This window comes from Canis lupus, chromosome 1 (assembly GCF_003254725.2).
Source record: "Canis lupus dingo isolate Sandy chromosome 1, ASM325472v2, whole genome shotgun sequence".
NCBI lineage: Eukaryota > Metazoa > Chordata > Mammalia > Carnivora > Canidae > Canis > Canis lupus.
In genome coordinates this window covers 95,414,497-95,430,038 of record NC_064243.1, presented here as the reverse complement: position 1 = coordinate 95,430,038, position 15,542 = coordinate 95,414,497, and the positions used below count along the sequence as shown (strand labels likewise).

Here is a 15,542-nt window from a genome sequence, read left to right as displayed (position 1 = left end):
GACCTCAGACCCTCCAGATTGAGGTGAAAGACAAGGGGAAGGCTGGCCTGAATTTAGAAGGACATGTCAGTGACACCTCCATGAGCATCCCCTAGCATCCTCACCAGGGCAGTGCTTTTTTTGCAAGCCTCTCTGCAAACCCCAACACGTCTCCCAGGGAGTCCAGCATCAGAGGTGGGTGGGTAGCTCTAGTGGGCAGCCAGGGTCAAGAACTATTATGCAGAGAACCCAGTTGAACTGGGCCATCTGCCATCTTCATAAGATTTTCCTCATTCCTTAGATAGTCTGGAGAGAAAAATGTGCGTGTGTTTGTAGGGGGAGGAGAGTCCAGAGGAAGAGGGTTTTGCAAGGCTTTGGTCTAATTCATTGTCTTACTTCTCAAAGGATTTTCCCCAAGAAGACCTTCACATCAACATGTAAAAGTCAGTGCACTGAGGACCAAAGGCAACCAGAAATGGCAAATAGCAGAGACAGAGAACACGTAGCTTCGTTTCTCACGCCGTGAAGCAGGCACCTGAAAGCCCCGAGCACTGCTGCTGACCCGCAAACCTCTCTCCCAAACTCCGAGGGGCCCTGTGAACCTTTTAACTAAGCCCCTGTCTGAGAGGGAGCCAGAGTCAGGGAAAATAAAAAAGTCAAGTGTTTGAATGGTGTGGGCACTGGCCTGCCTCCAGGGTGGCCAGCCTGGGGACAGGGAGGCCCTGGTGACCCAGTGAGGACAGGACATCTCAGGGCTTTGAACCCACGTGGTTGACCCAATGAAGTATATCGGACATCTACTCTAAGCAATCTGCACTTGCTAGTGGGAACACACAAGTGGGAACATTTTAGGGGAAACCGGGGTGGCAGTCCCAACTCCTTCTAACAAAGCCCTCTGACTTTCCATGGCAAGACACACACACCAGGGTTGGACCGTCCAAGACGCCGGTGGGACTGTCTGTGCAGACATGTGGCAGCGGGGCACATGCTCACTGTCCCACGGCGTCGCTCCTACCTGTGATTCGGTTTTCAATCTCCCCCTGCATCTGGAGGGAGTCCACATAGATGGTCCGGTTCCCAATGAAGCGTGCACACGCGATCCCCCGGTAAGGCTGGCAGAAGCCGTCCTCATGGTAGTCGTCTCTGGGGAAGATACGGTCTGTGAGCATGCTGGTTTTCTTTCTTTCTTTTTTTTTTCTTTTCAAATCCAGCATCTTATGATCAAGGCATCTCGTTCCTTGGTATTTACCCAAATGAACTAAAAACAGAGGATCACACAAGAACCTGCCCACAAATGTTGACCGCGGTTCTATTTATTTGGATTGCCAAAACTCGGAAGCAACCAAGATGTCCTTCAGGAGGTGAATGGATAAACAAACTGTGGTCCATCCAGACAGAATATTAGCCAGCACCAAAAACAAATGAGTCGGGCAGCCCGGGTGGCTCAGTGGTTTAGCGCTGCCTGCAGCCCAGGGCCTGATCCTGTAGACCCGGGATCGAGTCCCGCATCGGGCTCCCTGCATGGAGCCTGCTTCTCCTTCTGCCCGTCTCTCTCTCTCTCTCTCTCTCTCTCATGAATAAATAAATAAAATGTTTAAACAAACAAACAAACAAACAAAAAATGAGCCGCAAAAAGACACAAAGGGTCCGGTGCTTAAATGCACGATACGAAATAAAATACCGATGTGGAAAGGCTACGTGCTGTATGATTCTAGCCATCTGACATTCTGAAAATGGCAGAACTATGGGGACGGCAAAAGGTCAGTGGTTGCCAAGGGTTGGTGGAGGGGGTGGTACATGGGATGAACCTGCAGAGAACCAGGACTTCAGGCCAGGGAACCTACTCTGTATGATACTAAAATGGTGGATACAAGTCATCTCATATTTGACCCCAGAACAGCATAGGTTTGAGCCTTGTGAGTCCATTTACATGCAATTTGATTTCAATAAACAAAATAGAATATGATAAATGTACTTTCTCTCCCTTATGATTTTCTTAGTAAAATTTTCTGTCCTGCAGCTTACTTTATGGCAAGAATTCAGTATATAATACGTACAATGTACAAAATATATGTTACTTGATCATTATCGATAACAGCCTACTGTTATTGATGGTTGGCTTCCAGTCAACAACAGTAGGCTACTAGTAGTCAAGTTTTTGGGGAGTCTAACATTACACGCAGATTTCCAACCACGCAGAGGGGTGGGCGTCTCAGTCCCCACGCTGTTCAAAAATCTGTTGTCTAAATTCATAGAATGCCCAACACCAAGAGGTAGCACCAAGAGGGAACAGACTTCCATTAATCATAACGTATTGATATTGGCTCATCAATTCCAACCAATGCACCACGCTAATGCAAGATGCTACTAATGGGGGAACTGTAGGTGTGGATGTTGGGGGGTGGTATGTGAGAACTCTCTACACTTTCTGTTTGATTCTTCTGGAAACCCAAAATTGCTCTAAAACGTAAAGTCTATTAACTTAAAAATCCAGCACCTTTAAGGGAGTAGAGCCACAGAGTTCTGAAAGATGGATTCGAAATGTGAAGCATACACGTGTGTGGGTACATGTTCCTGTATATGTACAAATACACACTGAACACTCATCAAGAGCATGTTTCATCTTACACGCGAACTACATCAGAAACACTACAGCACACCCCTGTAAATGTCTGCGGTTTGAAAGCAAGACTTTTATGAAAATGACAATAATCCAGAAACTGTGCTCTACCATTACACTGCATGAGAGGCATCTCTGAAATGGAGGGAAGCCGTGGGGGAGGGGAGATGCCCAAAATCTGACCTTCAAATAATTTGTACAACGAGATGTGCTTATTATACAACAGGGAAGTGTGCAATGTAGACGGATACCACAGATCACACTTCTAAATGCAGAGGTTGGATGGGGAGCCTTACAAGAACATGGCCCTCCACTGGGCCCCCCAGTCTGACTCCCTCGTCGGAGCCTGTGCACGGCCCCACTAGAGTCTGTGCCACATTCTTTTTTGCTTTAAGATTTTATTTATTTATTCATGAGAGACACAGAGAGAGGGGGGGAGAGATAGAGAGAGAGGCAGAGACACAGGCAGAGGTAGAAGCAGGCTCTGTGCAGGAAGCCTGATGTGGGACTCGATCCCGGGACCCCAGGATCATGCCCTGAGCCAAAGGCAGACGCTCAACCGTTGAACCACCCATGTGTCCCCTGCTCTACATTCTGTTCTGTAGAACCTATTAGTCCTGCCTTCAGCTGAGGAGATCAGACATTCTGAGGACCCACATGCTTCTCAGAGGGCCCTCAGGATGCTCCCAGGAGACGGTGGATGTGGCCACAGCCGATATATGACGGCTGCCATCTGCTGGGAGCAGAGGAGCGGGGGTTGGGGCTCCAGGGGCAAGCTTCTGGCAAGTGCCTTAGGCCTGTCATAAAGTCACTTGTTTTCTAGCAAATCTGTAACCTGCCCCCAAGCCTAACAACACTTGTCTTTCCGCCCTACACTGGTTTAGCCCATCCCCCAATGAAAATCTGTGTTGTGTCCAATTTCACCAAATGGACTTAAAAATCTGTATTTTACAAACGTAAAATCTGGATGCTCATAATAGTGGAGACAAAGGGTCTGGAACAATATGGTCTCTTCAGCCACCTCTGGCTCTCTCCCTCCTCGGCACCTGCAGGAACTCTCTTTTTCAAAGAAAGGAACCTGGAGCCATAAATAATCTAAACAAAGAGAGTCTGGTGTCAACAAGAGCTGGATGCCCTTTCTCACAATCTCGCTTAGCCATTATTTCTTTGGGTCAAGGATTCCTTAAATAGAGTTTAAACAACCAAGCACAGGTGCTAACAATATACACCCAACTCACTCCTTCACTCTTTGTGACCTGGAGTTAACTGCTGACTAAATTAAAACCGATGCTTACACGAGCCCAAGTTCCCTCTGCCCCAGTGTGTGTGCCACAAGTCACTGTCTGCGGGTGGGTTCGGGGCACTTACCCACTGTGCCAGGAAGATCAATGAGATATACATGCTCTGTTTAACGTCACCTGTGACTGGGATAGGAGATGTGATGCAGTCAGTCCCTTGGGGTGACTCCACAAGAGGAAGCGATTTCTTTTCTTCACTTCAAGAATCAAGGAATAGAAAGCCTGGTCCCCCATGGTGGGCAGGTGCCTCCAGGACCAGGAGAGCAGGGGGAGATGGGAGGGATGGGTAGGGAAGACATGCTGAGAAGGGGCTCAAGGCCATCTCATCTCATCTGCTGCTAACTCAGCTCACTGGGCTTCTAAGCTGAATTGTAGAGAATGTCCAAAACCACAAACAGAAGTAGCTAGAAAATGACATCCTTCAGCTTTCTGAATTTTGAGAAAACACGTGGAAACTCCTGTTTAGTTTTTAGCACAATTATATTTTACCTTTACCTGGCATAGTTTTGGACCTCTGAAGAGTGACAGAGCTACTGAAGTCTGTAAAACTGGTCACTCAGATGGGATGCCTGGGTGGCTCAAGCAGTTGAGCATCTGCCTCAGGGTGTGATTCCAGGGTCCTGGGTTTGAGTCCCACATCAGGCTCCCTGCAGGGAGCCTGCTTCCCCTCTACCTATGTCTCTGCCTCTCTCTGTGTCTCTCATGAATAATAAATAAATAAAATCTTTTAAGAAAACAAAAGGTCATTCAGAGACTAAAGAAAAGCACCGAGACAGAAGCCACCATCTGTAAAAGCCCTTAAACCACAGGAGCGAAACATCCAGGCATACTGAATCACAGAACAGCAATGTTTGGAAATTCCATTTCAGGTATCTCCTACATTCCTAATGCCTCACACACTAATCTAAGGCTTAATGACACAGATGAAGAAGGAACTTATAAACCAACAAATTCATGGTCAAGGAGGGGAGACAGATAAATAACTATAATTTATGTAAAAAAAAATAAGGAAAGGAGTAGGTGAGTGAGAGCAGCAGAAGGATAGAAAGCGTTTTTCACAAAGGGCAAAAGCACAAAGAGTAAACCGAGGTACAGCACTTTAACAAAGCCTGAGACTAACTTTCATAAGCTTCAGGTGACCTGACAGTAAGCCCATAGGTTGCAGTAACAAAAGATTCTTCAGAGGAAGGTAACAAAATCTAGAGTACAAACTATAATGTCGGGTACACAACGAAAAATTAGCAGACATGAAGACACAGGCAAGTATAACCCATGGTCAAAAGAAACTCAAAGACGATCCAGATGTTAGCAGACCAGACCTTTCAGGAACTCTAAGTGTAGTAAAAAATGCACAGAAGAAAAATATGGGTAATTTCAGGAGACGTGGAGACTATAAAAGAATTAAAGAACTAAAACACATAATCCACAATAAACCCCACATTGGATGGTATGAACAGATTAGATAAAGGAAAAAAATGGTAAGCTTGACAGGTCAAAAGAAAATTTCCAAACTGAAACATAGATTTAAAAATTTACAAAATAATAAACAGCACCTCAGTGAGCTGGGGGCGAGTACAAGGGGTCTAACTGATGTGCCATCAAATCCCAGGAGAAGAGAGACACAAAGAGTTGGGAAAAAGATTTGAAGAAATAATCACCAACATTTTTCCAGAGTTGATGAAAAAATAGTAGCACATTAATCAAGCAATGTCAGCAAACAGCAAGCAAGAAAGATAAAAAAAAAAAAAGGAAAGAACATCCACTCACATAACAGTCAACCTCCTGAAAACTTAAGATAAATAGAAAAGGGGGAACATGACAAATAATTGCTGGCCCCTCATCAGAAACAATGCCCCTTAGCAAAACAGAAGGATAGCTTCTACTCACCAGCAGAGAAAATAAATCGTGAACCTGGAATTCCACACTCAATGGAAACATCTTTCAAACAGGAGGGTAACCAAAAAGATATAAATGTGAACATATATCAGAGCATTAAAATATATGAACAAGCACTTACAGGACTAGAGAATGAAACAGAAAAATCCATAATTACACTTGGAAATGTTAACACTTGTCTCACAGCAATTCATCGAACTAGATAAAAAAAACTCATAAAGAAACAACAGTGGAAACACTGACCACCCCTCTTGACCTAATGGATGTTTGTAAAACAACATACTCAACGAGACAGCATCCATGTTTCAGTGCACAGCACATCCACCCGACAGACCATATTCTCGCCACAAAGTAACTCACAGTAAATTTAACAGAATTGGAATCATAAGTCTCAGATCGCATCAAATTAAATTAAAAATCAATAACAAAAAGGTTTAGAAACTCTGCAAATACTTGAAAATTAAATAGCCCACTTCTAAATAATCTTTGGGCTCAAAAAAGAAAATACAAGAAAAATTAAATGGTATTTTAAATGGAATTCACATAAAATATGAGAAGTGAAAACAGGATACCAAAAATTGTGGACTGCAGCTACAACAGCAATTAAAGAGAAATTTATGACTTTAAATGCTTAAATTAGGTAAGGTTTTATATTGTAAGAAGTTGGAATAAGAATGTCAAGCTAAACCTGAAGTAATTAAAAAAATACTAATGATGAGAGCATAAATCAATATAAAAGAAACATAAAAATCAATAAAACCAAAAGTTGGTTCTTCAAAAAAAAAAAAAAGAACAAAATTGTTTATACCTAGAAAAACTGATAAAGAAAAAGAGAAAATACACATTACCAATATCAGGAGTGCAAAAGGGGACATCATCAAAGACTGGATGGATGTTAAAAGATAATAGGAAACATTATGCAGAAATATGTGAACACAGATCCAGTAACTTAGAAAAGTATGGCAAATTCCTTGAAAAACACAATACAGTAAAATTAGTGGAAATAGAAATAAACTCACAATAGCCTTAAACATCTTAAGGAATTTGAAGTAATAAAAAACCTTCCCGTGATCAAAAACCCCAGCCCCAAATAATAGAAACTGGTGTATTCTATCAGATATTTAGGGAAGAAACAGTAGTTTCTTCTTGAAATATAAAGGAATGAGATACTTCCTAATTCATTTTATAAGGTCAAATGATACAAATGCCTCACAAGGATGTCTAAGGACATAACAGACCAAAATGCCCTTGACCAAATGGGCAACATGCTTCACAAAAAAATAAAAATAAAAAAACTGGACCCACCCAAATAAAAAGACAATAGAAAAATAGGTAATAAACCAACTGGGCTAACCAAGAATGTAAGGTTATTTCAACATTTAAAAACTAGTTACTGAAAACAGAGACAAAGAGGGAAACCATGTAATAATCTCAGTTGACAGGGAAAAAGCAGTTGACAAAAGTCAACATTCATTCATTACTAAAACTCTCAATAAAAAAAAATCACTCTTAATCTATTAAAAAAGGGCATCTATCAGAACCCTACAATGGATGTGTGACTTAACGGTGAAATAAGGAACATTTTCCCCCATAGACATTGAAAGAGATAAACCTGTCTGCTCTTACCAATTTTAGCAGACATTACCGTGGAGGTCTTAACCATTCTGATCAGGGGATAGATTGATCAATTTGATCGATGGATGGATAGATAAATGGTATATAGACAAATGGCTTATAGATTGGAAAGGAAGAAATAAGACTGCCTTTACTCACGTTTCATACCATAATTTACATAGAAAATCCTAAGGAATATATTTTTAAACTACTAAAATGAATACAGATTTAGTAAGATCACAGGACAAGATCAATACAATCAATTCTATTTCTGTACATAGCAGTTAGCAAATGAAAATTTTAAAAATGTCATTTCCAGGGGTGCCTCAATGGTACAGTTGGTTGAGCATGTGACTCTTGGTTTTGGCTCAGGTCGTGATCTCATGGCTATGGGATCGAGCCCCACATCAGGCTCCATGCTCTGTGCAGTCTATTTGGGATTCTCTTCCCTCTCTCTGCCACTGCTTCTCCCCACTGCCTGCGCGTTCTCTCTCTCTCTCTGTCTCTCTCTCAAATAAATAAATAAATCTTTTTTAAGAAGTCATTTACAATAATGTTAAAAGTACACAAGAGTAGCCAAATTCATAGAAACAGAAAGTAGAATCATGGTTGCTAAGAATTGGGGCAAAGGGAAATGGGGAGTCATTGTTTAACAGATACAGAGTTTCAGTTTGAAAAGATGAAGATGTTCTGGAGAGTTTGGGTGATGGGTGCATGGCAACATGAATGTGCTTAATACCACTGAGTTATACACTTAAAAATGGTTGAAATACTTAGGAATAAATATAATAAAGTATGTACAAGACCTCTACACTTCAAACTTCAAAACACTGTAGAGATAAATAAAAGAGAACCTACATAAATAGAAATATATTCCATATTCATTGGGTGGACCATTCAGTGGTTCTAAGGAGTCAATTCTCCCACAGTACAATATCACCTATCAAAATCCTAGCAGAATTTCTTCACAAATTACTTTAGATTATAAAAAAGTAAATAACTATATAATGTGAAAATAAACAAGTGAGCAAAATTAATAGCACCAATAAGGGGTAGACTTCTACCATGTATCTCCAGATGTGTGACCCTGAAAAGGAAACGTCACTTACATACTTTAAGTAAAAAAATGCATATGCAGCATCTAATCATGGACATCACCATACACATTAGCCAAATTCAAATGCCGAGATATTCTGTATGATAACTGCCTTGCATTTGTCAAAAATTTCCATGTCCTGAAAGGCTGAGAAACTGTTCCAGATTAAAGGATGTGAAAACAATGTGAAGAGGATTCTGTCCCAGGGAAGGGGTCTAAATGGTATTACTGGGAAGGGGTCTAAATGGTATTACTATAAATTAAATTAATGACAATTAAAGAAACTGGAAAATGAATGGCAATTCTCACTGGATTTGAAGCTCTTGTTCTATAAGGAAATATGGTTGATCTTAGGAAATACACACAGAAGCATAAAGAGGGAAAGGGCATGATGAGTGCAGCCAATTCTCAAGTGGCTCAGGAAAAGTAGTAATTACAAATATGTACAGGACAATAATAAATCAAATATGGCAAAATGAGAGTTGGTAAGCCTGGGTAAAAAGATACACGAAACATTACTATTACTCTTCTCATCGTAACTTTTCTGTACATTTGAAGCTATTTCAAAATGGAAAGTTAAGAACATCCCCAGACACACTTATGTAGACATTGACAAACTGATTCTAGAATTTACAGGCAAATGCAAAATAGAATAGCCACAACAATCACGAAAGAGAGGAAGGATGAGGGTGAATTTGCCCCATCCAACTGTAACAGGTACCACAACGTTACAATTATGAAGACAATGTGATGCTGGGATATAAGGACAGATCAACAGAACATGATGGAGAATCTCTCAAAATAGACCCTCTCCTATGATCAACTGATTTTCAATAAAGGCATGAAGGCATTTGAGAAGGATCAATCATTTCAAAAATGGTGTCAGAAGAACTGGACATTTGTATGGAAAAAAATAAAGTCATGACTCCTACTATACACAAAAACTGCCTTTGAGTTGGATCACAGACCTGACCATAAAAGCTAAAACTATGTCACTTATAGAAGGAAACACCAGAGAATATCTTTATTGTACTGAAGAAGCAAAGGCAAAGATTTCTCAGACATGATGCATAAAAGAAAAGAATGATAAATTAGACTTATCAAAATTAAATTTTCCTGCTCATCAAAAGACGGCATTAAGAAGATAAAAAGGCAGGGATCCTGGGTGGCTCAGTCGGTGAAGTGTCTGCCTTCAGCTCAGTTCACAATCTCAGGGTCCTGGGATCAAACCCCCATTGGGCTCCCTGATCAGTGGGGAGTCTGCTTCTCCCTCTGCCCCTCCCACCTCATGCTCATGCTCTCTCTCTCAAATAAATAAGTAAAATCATAAAAAAGGAAGAGAAAAAGGCAAACCACAGACTGGGAGAAAACATTTTATGTATTTGACAAAGGAACTGTATACAGAATATATAATGAACTCTTGTTGCTCAATAGGAAGACAAACACCACAGTAAAATTGGACAAAAGCCTAACAGATACTTTACAAAAGTGTGGCCTGAAAAGATGGTCTTACCTTTTGTGAGGAGAAAATGTAAATTAAACCACCCTGAATCATCACAACACAAGATGCTGAATGGCTAAAATCAGACAACACCATGTGTTGGCGTGGATGTGGCTGCAACTCACACACTGTTGGTGGCAGCATCAGGTGGAAAAACCACTCTAAGGGAAGAGTTTGGCCATTTCTTATGGCTTATGTACATACTTACCATCTGACCCAGTAATCCCACAGACAAGGATGTATTCCAGAGAAACTGAAACATGCTCACAAAAATACCTGAACACAAAACATTCAAAGCAGCCTTATTTATAACTGCCCCAAACTGGACACCCAAATGTCCACCCATGGGTACATAAACATATTGTAGTATTGTCATAAAACAGAGGACTTACCACCAACAAACAGGAATAAGCCACAGGAGGAATCTTTCAGATACTACATGTCATGAAAGAAGCCAGACACAAGAGTCTCCCAAGAGGGTGTAACCACTGCACAGCAGGAATTTTTAGTTTTTGTTTGTTTCATTCATTGTTATATTCCCGACCCCTTGAACAAAGCCTGGCATGTAGTTGCCCCCCAGTATAAATCTGTTAAATGAATGAATGATTTCCTTAAAAGTAAGACACCATGCTTTATATTTCTAATTCCAAGATAAAGTACTCCTAGCATCCAACTACGCTGATGTCATATTAGATGTGACAAAAGTGTGCACTTGGTCCAACTGAACACAATCAACGCCAACATTCACACCATAAAAACCCAAGTCAGCAGAACCTCTCAGAAACACTTGGTTCTGCCCTGGTCATCTCTAAGGCCAGGATCACGCGAGACGGCCAGAAGCAGAGAAACGGCAGCTCACGTGTGACCAGTTCACCAGGAAGTAAGTGTAATTCTCCCACACTGTGTTCAGGGAGCTGGTCCCTCCGGGGCAAACCTCAGAAGGTTGGTATTTCCTTGGATGACTTTGGAGGTCGGTGTGTGAAAAGCTCTCATCCATGCATCACAGGGCATAACAGCTAATGCATGGGCTCAACTGAAAACAGAGAAAGACCAAGTGGAGGCATTAAATGTGTTACTACACGTCCAGCACTAATACTATCATTACCGCTAGAGCGCAAACATTTTCGACTGTGTCGTTATGTGGTCTGAGTTAAGGAGGGTGTGTGTTCTCTAATGACTTTACCCACGATGATCTCTTTACTCGCTTATTGCCTGCATCACATAATCTTAAGATGAATTAGTTTCTATTTTTATTCAAGTCCTGTACTGTGGGATTTAAGGAGTTATATTTTCCGAGAAGCAGCATCTATCATGACAAGAAGTCACAGAGAAAAAAAAAAATTAGGCTGGCTTCTCTCCTCCCTCCAACTCAGTTTGATTAGGTTGCTGGTATAATGGCTTTCACATCAAATGCACAGTGTCAGCCTTTTGTCTGAGCCGGTTTACTTACCAACAGTAAGGCAGCTTGGTTTCTCCTGAAGTCATTTTTAATAATTGGCTTGTTGGCAGTTTCAGTTTTTTTTTTTTAATAGGGCTATTTTCCTGTAATTAGGATAAAGCTTGAACTTGGTTATGACAGTTCCCCAAAAAATAGCAGTGGAAGGAATTGGAGGGAGCAGAGAGGTGAGTTCTGTTTAGACATGTCAACGGTGGGGTACCTCTGAGTCATCTGCCCGGAGATGCCCCTGATGTGGTGGAGTTTGGGGGCCTGGAGATGGGGAGATAGACCAGGAAATGGGGCTTCCAGGGCCACAAACAGTAGGGGTGGTGAGTGGCCAAAGCCTTGGAGTCACTTGCCATTTGTAAGGTAAGAAAAGGGCTCAGGAAACAGCCCCAAGGAAGGCGATTTTCCAGAGGCCAATGACTAATGTAATTTTTAATTGTCCAAGAGAACACCACAGCTCCCTTTAGGCAGCGTCTGCTGCTACACATTATGTGTGCACACACGTGTGGGCCACGATGTCGGCCAGAACAGCAATGCTGGGAACAGGGAAGCTCTGATGTGCAGGTCTCGGGGCTACCCCATTCTAACACCCCTCCACCGCCTGGCCGTGCCACCAGGCTACCCTGCGGTGTACATACAGGTCTGTCATCATGAAAATGAACCACATTCTAAAAGAGCAGATAAAAATGAAACCCATACATGAAACATGAGACACAGAGCCTTACATTAATCCCCTCACGTTACCCAAGCTGCTACCTGAGTAAGCCGTAATAACGCCGTCTTTGAACTTGGGTCTGTGGAGTCACAGCCTGTTCTTAAAGTCTTTGTTTCCCATACACACACCCTCCTCACCTTCTCTTCAAAAGCATGAAAGGAAAAGCATTGTTTGAACAGCAGTAAATCCCTGTACCTCGCTCAACACACACGAGCCGGTGGGGTGTCCAAGGATCTGGCAGCATGTGCAGGTGTGGTTGTGCAAGGGCTGCAGCTGGGAAAGGGGGCCTGGAAGGGAGTCCTAGCAGCCGTTCCCACTCACATTTCAGAGCAGCAACCCAGTGCTGGCCTGCTGCACTCAGTGATCGACCGAGGCTCCACCATTACTCACTGTTCAGCTCTGCATTTGCAGGCACAGGCACTCGGCTGGTCCAGCAGGGAAAGAATCAGGAAATGTCCCAAGAGAGGAGTCAACAGGTGGGATGAGCTGGTGACACTCCAGAGACAAAGGTGGAGAACTTATGGACAAATCTGTCTTAAGCCCACTGATTCCCTCTCTTTCTGTCTTGGTTTTGGTTAACTTCCAGAGATGCCACATGGAGATGCCTTTATTCAGAGTTTAGTCTACTGAATAAAGGTCGTGGTCACCGTTGGTGCCTCTGACTACGAGGTCCCTGATTACAGAAGGTCGTCTGCTGGCACAAAGCAGCAGATCGATTCAGCAGCCCAATGAAAGAATAACTCACCCCAGCTGAGTAGATTTCAGACCTGGACCGCAAAGCTACTCAACACCAGGAGCTCTATTACGTAACATAACATTAATACATTAAAAGGAGTAAAACCACACAGCAACCTTTGTATCTGAAAAAGTAACTGCAAAAAATCCGAGTTCTATGCAATTCTGATAAAAATACAAATGGACAAAAGTCCAGATGAAAGAGTAAAAGACAATGGCAAAGAAGCCTAAAAATATGGTAAAGTGGATGTATGAGTCAGCTCAGGCTGCCATAACAAATAGCCCAGGTGGGACAACCTGACTTTTCATAGTTTGGGGGCCGCTGAGAAGTTCAGTATCAAAGTAACAGCCTCTTCAGCTCCTGGCTTATAGACAGCGACCCTCTTGCTGTGTCCTCACATGGTAGACAGAAAGAGCTCTGATGTGTCTTCCTCTGCTTGTAAGGACATGAGTCTTATAGGATCAGGGTCCCATTCTCAGGACCTCATTTAACTGTCATTTCTTCCATAAAGGCCTTCTCTCTAATACTGTCCCAGGGGCCAGGGGGTTAAGGCTTCAGTGTATGAATCGGGAAGTGGAGGGCTGGGAAGAGAAAGGGTGGGAGATGTAATTCAGTCCATAGCAGCAGGGTAAGAAGATTTCTTTAAATATATCAAGATCCACCTTCTACAAATAGTGCTACCTGGGGCCCCTGCCCACCCTTCCCAGTGACCAGTGCTGACGAGGTGCCGGGGGGTGGGGAACGTGGATGAGCAAATACTGACCAACACGTAGCATCTGTGTCACCGTTCACAACATCTGGAGCTGAAGCCATGGCTCTCTGATACGTCTGGACAAGAAATGAGGAGCCCAGTAGCCCCTGCTAAGAAGCCCTGACAAGAGGGGTTCTGGTATGCAGGATGACAGGACGTGCAGGGTCCAGAGAATCTCCCAAGATGGACAGGTACAATGCAAAGATGATGCATCAGGGAAAAGGCACCTCGGTTCACAGTCAGGACCCATCCACGGCTGAGAAAGATGCATGAGCCAGACTCAGCCTCAGTGTCCTCACCTGGGAAGGTGGGTCCGACACTTGCCTACATCGGAGGATGCCAGGAGGCTCAGTGGCCACACATGTCCTAGACCCACAGCCGGTCACGAGTGATGCTAGGATTTTAGTGAGAGGGGACTCCCTGTTTCTAAATGTGCTCAGGACACCTGGTGGCCCCAAGAACCTGGCCTGGACACTTACACTCCTCCCAGCTGCCTTGTAAGCTTACTGTCACTGGAAGGAACCACCAACAATTGCTCTTGCGACATCTCTCCCCAATGCTGAGCCACAGAAAATGTAACGGTGTTCCCCCCGAAGCAAGCACATCGCCATCCTTATGTGAAGTCCAGCCAACGTCCAGCAAATTCGGTAAAGACGTGCAGTTGCTGGATTTAAATCCTGGATCCTTATATAACGGAAACCCTCTGGGAATGAGAAAATGGTTTGAGGAAAACAGATACTTACTGAAAGTTATGATTTGGGCTGTGTGTTGGACCTAAAAAAAAAAAAAAGAAAGAAAGAAAGAAGACAGGTTATTAATACTTCACAATTTGGAATCAATCTTTTTTTTTTTTTTTTTTCCAATCCAGCCCATGGTAAAGGCAGCCACAGGCCAGTGTGCTCATTTGTGGTGAGCCGTCCTCGGGCCCTGGGCTCTGCTGCTGCCCAAGATTACATGCCAGGGACGCCGAAAACCACAAAATGTGGATGGGGAGCACTCTCGGTTTCTGCAGAAACATTTGGAGGTATTTTTGGAGTTCTTGCTGCCTTGTCTCCCTCTCTCCTCATCTAACCTTGATTCAGGAGATGTTTCCTAACCAGGGCCCGAATGGTCTGGAGCCCGGGTGGCAGGGCTGGGGCAGCGCGGGGATCATCTGGCAGCTGGGATGAGAGAGGACTCATCCACCCCTCCCTGTCGCCACCGGTGATGAGGACGGTCGCCCCTGGGCTCGGCACCAGGTACCAGGTACCTGGTAGTGCAGTGTGTGTGTGTGCGTGCACCTCCTTGTGGGACCACCACCTAGGACACGGCCTTCACGCTCACCTCACGGAAACGTGTCTGGGGCTCCCTTCTGCACTCTGGGTTTACAGACCGCTCCGTCTGTGTCTGTGTTCCTTTACTACTAGCAAGTGGCTGCAGGTTAGGCCGGGCCCTCGTGCACAGGGAGAGGCCACAGGGAAGGGTTTTATTGATCCTTCTGCTGGCAGGTGGGGGTGCGGTTTCAAGCTGCAAATGACCCTTCTGTCCCGGGGCTTCGAGTGTCCCCACCTGATAACCGCACACCCAGGCTGCCCCGACTCACCGAGCCGCACAAATAGGACGCCAGTGGCCGTGATGGTCTTCACCCCGTTGGTGGCCACGCACTGGTAGTAGCCGGTGTCCGTCGTGTCCAGATCTTGGATCCGCAATCGCGAGCCGTATTCTGTCTTGCGGATGATGACGCGCCGGGGCTCCTGCACCACGGGGGCATCGTTCTTCAGCCATCGCACGGTGGGGGTGGGGTTCCCCGCCACCTTGCACTGGAGAATGGCTGTCTGGCCTTGCACGATGGTGATGTTGTTCACTGGCTCCAGAAAATTCAGGAAGTAGCCTGCAGCAGAGAGCGATCACAG

At 43.9% G+C, this 15,542-nt stretch overlaps 1 protein-coding gene across 2 annotated transcripts in view; it reads right to left on the bottom strand.

Moving 5' to 3' along the window:
• ROR2 (receptor tyrosine kinase like orphan receptor 2) overlaps positions 1 to 15,542 on the bottom strand; it is a 185,105-nt gene that overhangs the window by 11,429 nt on the left and 158,134 nt on the right. For both annotated transcript variants that reach the window (XR_003126804.3, XM_025423561.3), the window contains exons 3-5: positions 15,233 to 15,520; positions 14,394 to 14,424; positions 995 to 1,122 (exon numbers count right to left, since the gene is read on the bottom strand). Coding sequence is in view for 1 of the 2 variants with exons in the window: in XM_025423561.3 (XP_025279346.1) it covers positions 995 to 1,122; positions 14,394 to 14,424; positions 15,233 to 15,520 (447 nt within the window). In the remaining variant the exon portion in view is untranslated. The remainder of the gene's footprint in view (positions 1 to 994; positions 1,123 to 14,393; positions 14,425 to 15,232; positions 15,521 to 15,542) is intronic.